Genomic DNA, 6,000 nt, shown 5'->3' on the forward strand with positions numbered 1-6,000 from the left:
GTTCAAACATAGCAACTGTTGTGCTTTCCTTTTCTTAGGACCCTTGATTTGGTTCTGACATATAGAGACCCTGTGCACAATAGAACGAAACACTGCCAGGTCCTGCACCATCTTCACAATTGTTCCTATGCTTGAGCCCATTGCTGCAACCGCTGTGTCAATCTCCTCCTTGTCTGTCAGTTTTTCATACTGTGGTGACTATGTGTTGCTGTGATACTGAAAGTTAAGTCACTGATAGTCCAAATGCCAGCAGGGTCACCCCAAGTCACCAGATTTCAGCAGAGCCGACGAACCAGTGGTGGATTTACACAGTGACTGTAACAATGGGCTCAAGCATAGGAACAATTGTGAGGAAGGCACAGGACCAGCAGTGCTTCATGATTTAGTACATAAGGTTGATATGTCATAATCAACTCACTGGCACCTACCAACACAATTCTTTGCCACATATTCTGCACGCTTCACTTTATATGATGTCAAATGGCAGGCTGGGCGTTCTTGAGGGACCCAAACTATCTCCTTTTTCTTTGTGCTTCAGCTTTGGCGAGCAAAAGTACATCTAGAGGAGAGGCGAAATCTCAGGCACTAAAGTGGCAGTGATAAGGCTTCCAAACGAACTCTTCGTACCATATCCCTCGGGAGGAGAGGAGATACATTGGCGTGATGGCAAATTGTCTTGGTGCAATGCTCATTACATTTTTCTCTCCAAGGTAATTTTAAATTTTCTTAAACTTTCTCCATGATATACCTCTATCATTTTCTTGGTTTATTTTAAGAACTACATCAAATTTCCTGCTTTGGAATATCAAGAAACCATCACAGTAACCTTCTGAGCTGGCCTCTCTGCCTTGGATATAACTGTTCTAGCCGATCCCTCAGAACCACCTTTTGGATAGGGCTTCTTTGGACGCACATGAGTGGGACTAAGGCCTGTGTGTTTCTGGGAGAGCTTTACTAGGAAAGCTTATCTCTAGCTGGCTTCTGATCACAGAAACGTGGTTCATATGTTTCATTTGGAATAGCCCCTTGCACGCCTGCATCTAGACACCAGTAGTAATGCTTGTTTGTTTGTTTGTTTTACTTACTTTTTCACACATAAAATATTTTCTGCCTCAATCACTTATAAGAGTTTATGGTCAAAAGAACTTATCTGTATGATTATCTGCCTTCATATTTACCAGAAACTATGCTGAAGATGGGTGTAATTTATACATTTTATGAACATGAGTTCTTAGATTTACTTGGGAATCAGTTTTGTTTTTAAAATAAAGGGGATAGATAAAACAATTCTCATCATTTTTACATTTATAATATTCTACGTTCCCATAAGATTCTAGGGGATGAATCAAAAATAGAACTAAAACAAATTTTATAACCCAGCCTCATGGACATAAGACCAACCCATAAAGTGGTATAGGATGCAGGAACTGTGCTTCAGTGAAAATTGCATTTAAAATGTCATCTATAAGCTGACTGGATTCACATAAATTACATTGGTAATACTGCTTTCCTTCTGTGCGTGGCTGCACATGTTCCTATTGCTTAGTGCACACTCCTGTGTGCTGTCAGCTGCTTATCATCACCATGCAGACCTAGAGAGAGCAGAGCGAAGTCATGGGTCAAGAGTGCTGTGGTCAGTCACAAACACAAGTTGATTATGTCTTCCAATTGATTTAAAAAAAACATTCTTGTTGAACTTTGGTTTGGATCTCTTGCTTTGAGGGTGCTCAATTAATGGTGTCCTGGGACTGCCATATACTTCCCATTTTGAGGCTCTCCTTGATTTCTTATAATATATACTAGACTAGTAGGCATTCTGCCTTTGTCAATGAGTTTCATGGAAAGTTTTGCCCTATCACTAACCCCTTGTTCATGTAAATAATGTTTAGCCACTTAAGTGTTTAATCTCTGTAAGTCAATGATTTATATATTGCAGCCTGAGAGTTGGCCTACATTTGTATGGTCTCCTTTTCTCAATGGTGTTTTAAGATCAATACCATTGGCTAAATTAATGACACTGTCAATGACCTTATGCCCCAGAGGAATTATTTATAAAGTTCTCTATTGTAAAATGATAATGTCTCTAAAGTGAACCAAAGACAAGATAAACCATAGATACATGAATGGATTTCAGGCTCACATTTATTTCTAGACTCAATTTAAGAAAATTAGTTCCTATGACATCAAGCTACTCGAAGTTCACCCTCATGAAGAGAGTGCTAAAGGTCTGGGTGTTATAGCAAAATATTGTGAAGAAATCAAGTGGTGCCAGACTATCAGAAAAAATTGCATCTGGGCTTATAAAACAAGCAATCATCTAAGTGTGGTATCAACTAAATTTACATGGAAGAAGTACACCAGATTGTGTGATTCAAGTAAACTACAGCCCAAAGGAGGGAACAGTATCAGAGCTTACATTCCTAACACCCAGTTTGTAGAAAGTCATGAATGGCAATGGAAGTTCAAAATCCATTTGCAGGGTCCACACTTGGGTTAAACTTCTGAGGAATCACAGTTCAGGATGGGAACAGCCTTGCTATCAGACAGAGAGGATTGTAAAGTGGATATGGCAGACATAGGTTAAAATGTGACACCTTATCATTTGATCTCCCTTTTAACCCATTTGAAAGTTATTTCAATTTTTAATATTTTTCCTTTCCAAATGAACTTTTCTCTGTTGTATCAATTTGTGTATGTTTTACTCTGTATGAAATCTGGGGTGGTTGGATCTATGCGGACAGTAACTGGATTAATGGTTACTTGGGGACATAGCAGGAGAGATTGCGGGATGATGGTGAACTAATCATAACAAACGAGAAGAAAATTTCTGAAACTTATTGTGATGTGATTGAATAACTCAATATGCTGAATGATTAAATGGTATGAAACATAAATTCTATGCAAATAAAATTATTTTTAAGTGTATACAATTAGTGAAAATGTAACTCTAGTAAACATCGGCAAATGACATGAACAGTTAATTCATTAAAAAGGTACAACATGCAATTAAGCATGAAATTAAACAATCAGATTAATAATAATAGAAAATAAAGAGAATAACAAAAGAAAAAGAAACCATACCCCCTAGTCATACCTGGAGTTTAGAAATGGAACTAAGTATTAAGTATCTACAGGATTGATAAATTACACTCAGATTTTTCTGAGTTTTATATCAGTCCCCAAGTTGTGCTTAAACAGTACATGACCATGATTTGATTTTATGATTATTTAAAGTCTTGTGTAAATAGTGGGGGGATAAAGAAGATAGTAAAATATAAGTCAACTAGATTTAAGCCTGCACATGCATGCCATTGTTTACACCTAAAATGACTTTGCTTCAAATGAAAATATCGTACGCTTTAATATTCATACTGTAGTCTCTCACATTCTTAATTTCATAAGGGCATTTGTTTATTGGATTAAGAGTGAATAAAGAAAAGGGCTAGAGAAGAAAGAAGAGGAGGAGAAAGAGGAAAAATCCAAGTATGGCAGTGTGAAGGGGAATATGACCATAAAAATATATATGAATTAATCATTCCAAAGGAAGAGGAAAAAAATTTAGAATTCTATGTAAATTTATGGATCAGTAGATGCTCTAATTCAAACATTGTAACAAGCCAATGCATAATCCAATTTCCATCATCTATAAAAATAAAATCATTTACTCAGTGATACCTTAAGTTTTAATCTTACCAGTAAGGGAAGATAGATAACGAACTTGGGATAGTTAAAACTCTTCTCTGTTTGCCATTGAATTCCAAACCACAGCTCTCAGGACATATTAATTCTTCAGTTCTCTCTGCACTTCCTACTTACACATAGAAAAAGGGGGCAGGCCATATAGCCTTCATAGAGAAAGATGAGACTTTCTAATCTTGTAAGCATTTATAGACTCAGAAACCCACGGGCAGAGCCCTACTCTGTCCTATCCAATCACTATGAGTCAGAATTGACTCAATGGCAGTAACTGAGTGAACATATCTTTGTTTTCTCTGTGAATCCTAAACTGCTGCTAATCAAAATGGAAAAATTGGGTCTCTAATATCCTTTATTATGGAAAATGTGAGTGGGCAGGTTACTATATATTGGGAATATATGCTTACATATATATTTTAATCTTTACAAAATTATTCTTTCTGTACAAATATCTTCACAACTTGCTCCCGGATTTGCTTGGTCCTGACTCCGTAGATGACTGGGTTCAGGGCCGGTGGGACAACCACATAAAGATTAGCCAAAAGGATGTGGATGTATGGGGGGATGTTGTGGCCAAAGCGGTGAGTCATAAAAGAAAAAAATGCTGGTGTGTAGAAGCATAGCATGACACAAACATGGGAGCCACAGGTGTTCAGAGCCTTTAGTCGGGCATCTTGAGTGGGAAGCCGGAACACAGCTCGAAGAATGAGCACGTAGGAAGAGGCGATCAGGATCACATCCACAACAATATGGGAAATCACCATGAGCCCATAGATGATATTGATTTTGATGGGAGCACAGGCCAATCTTGCCAGACCCATGTGCTCACAGTATGTGTGAGGGATGACATGATGCCCACAGAAGGGCAGCCGCAAAATGAGAAACACGAACGGGGTCACAAGAACTAAATTCCTTCCAACAACAACAGAAACCAAAATAGTGACGGTTTTATTGGTGAGGATCATTGTATATTGGAGAGGGTTGCAGATGGCAACAAAGCGGTCATAGGCCATGACCACCAGTAGAACAGTCTCCATGCCTGTAAACATATGTATAAAGAACATCTGAGTAAGACATCCTCCAAAGCTAATTCCAGGGAGATGGAACCAGAAGATCCCCAGCATTTTGGGGATCGTGCATGTTGACAAACCAAGGTCAATCATAGACAACATGGCCAGAAAGTAGAACATAGGCTGGTGGAGACTGTGCTCAGTCTTGATCACAAAGAGGATGGTGATGTTCCCCACCAGGGCAATCAGGTACACGATACAGAATGGGAAAGCAATCCAGATATGTATAGTTTGCAGACCTGGAATTCCCATAAGAATAAAGAAGGGCGGATGGAATTGGGTGTCATTGATAGAAGGCATGTTCCTAGCCAGTGACACTGAAATCCTGTTGTGAAGGAGGAGTTTCACTTTCTTTAATATCTTCTGTTATAAAAATCCTGGAGAGATGGAAAGACCACTAATCAGTTTTCTCTTGCTAATCATAGGAGTAGTTTTATTTAAAACCAATATTAGAGAGTCTTTCCTTTCTAGATAAAAACTAGGCAACCCTCTTAACAAAATATGAAGCAATGTGATTCTTATTATTTTGGAAAATACATTTACTGGAAGAGAAAAATATGATTTATGTCTATGTACAGTGAATTTATCAGTGTTATTGTAATTAATAAATGTTTTAAAATTTCCAGTTTTAGATTCTAATGTGATTGATATTTATAGATATCACTCATATAGACTAGAGCTCTTTGGATCCATTAATAATTTTTAGGCAGTCCTAAATCCAAATGAGAACTGTCATCTTTCATCATTATCTATATTTTGATATGATATAGATCTAAACATTTGCCTCGCCAATGCTTGGACTTTCACACGACAAGAAAATTCACTTATATTTTTTCTATTTCTAACTGTGCTATCTTGAACAGACTTTTTTCATTATGAGATTATTGCTGTTTTTAATGTTTCTCTAATCATCTAAAATTGCCTTAATATCCAATTTTATTCTTCCAGGCTTCTGTTCATTTGGCATTCTGATCTCCTTCCAATAAAGTGCCTTCTGTTTTCAGCCAAGTTAATCTTCCTTACAACCTATGACACCAATGATGACATACAAAATTATACCAATCTAAGTGTTCACATAGCTAATAGGCAGTTGAAATAGCTAGAAAAATCTAGTTACATTAAAGTAAAATGCATATCCTTGATTTCTATAAATGAAATTACTTTAAAACTTTTGTGCCCTTACCATTCTGTTGTATGTAACGTAATCTGAAATGTATAATATTATATAACATTT

At 37.1% G+C, this 6,000-nt stretch overlaps 1 protein-coding gene across 1 annotated transcript; it reads right to left on the reverse strand.

The window, feature by feature from the left end:
- Window positions 1-4,127: 4,127 nt before the first annotated feature.
- LOC142446767 (olfactory receptor 52E4) lies at window positions 4,128-5,081 on the reverse strand. Its single transcript, XM_075548508.1, has one exon. The coding sequence runs from the start codon at window positions 5,064-5,066 to the stop codon at window positions 4,128-4,130; it is 939 nt and encodes a 312-aa protein (XP_075404623.1). The 5' UTR covers window positions 5,067-5,081.
- Between the last annotated feature and the right edge of the window lie 919 nt (window positions 5,082-6,000).

The sequence above is a fragment of the Tenrec ecaudatus genome, chromosome 4 (genome assembly GCF_050624435.1).
Source record: "Tenrec ecaudatus isolate mTenEca1 chromosome 4, mTenEca1.hap1, whole genome shotgun sequence".
Lineage (NCBI taxonomy): Eukaryota > Metazoa > Chordata > Mammalia > Afrosoricida > Tenrecidae > Tenrec > Tenrec ecaudatus.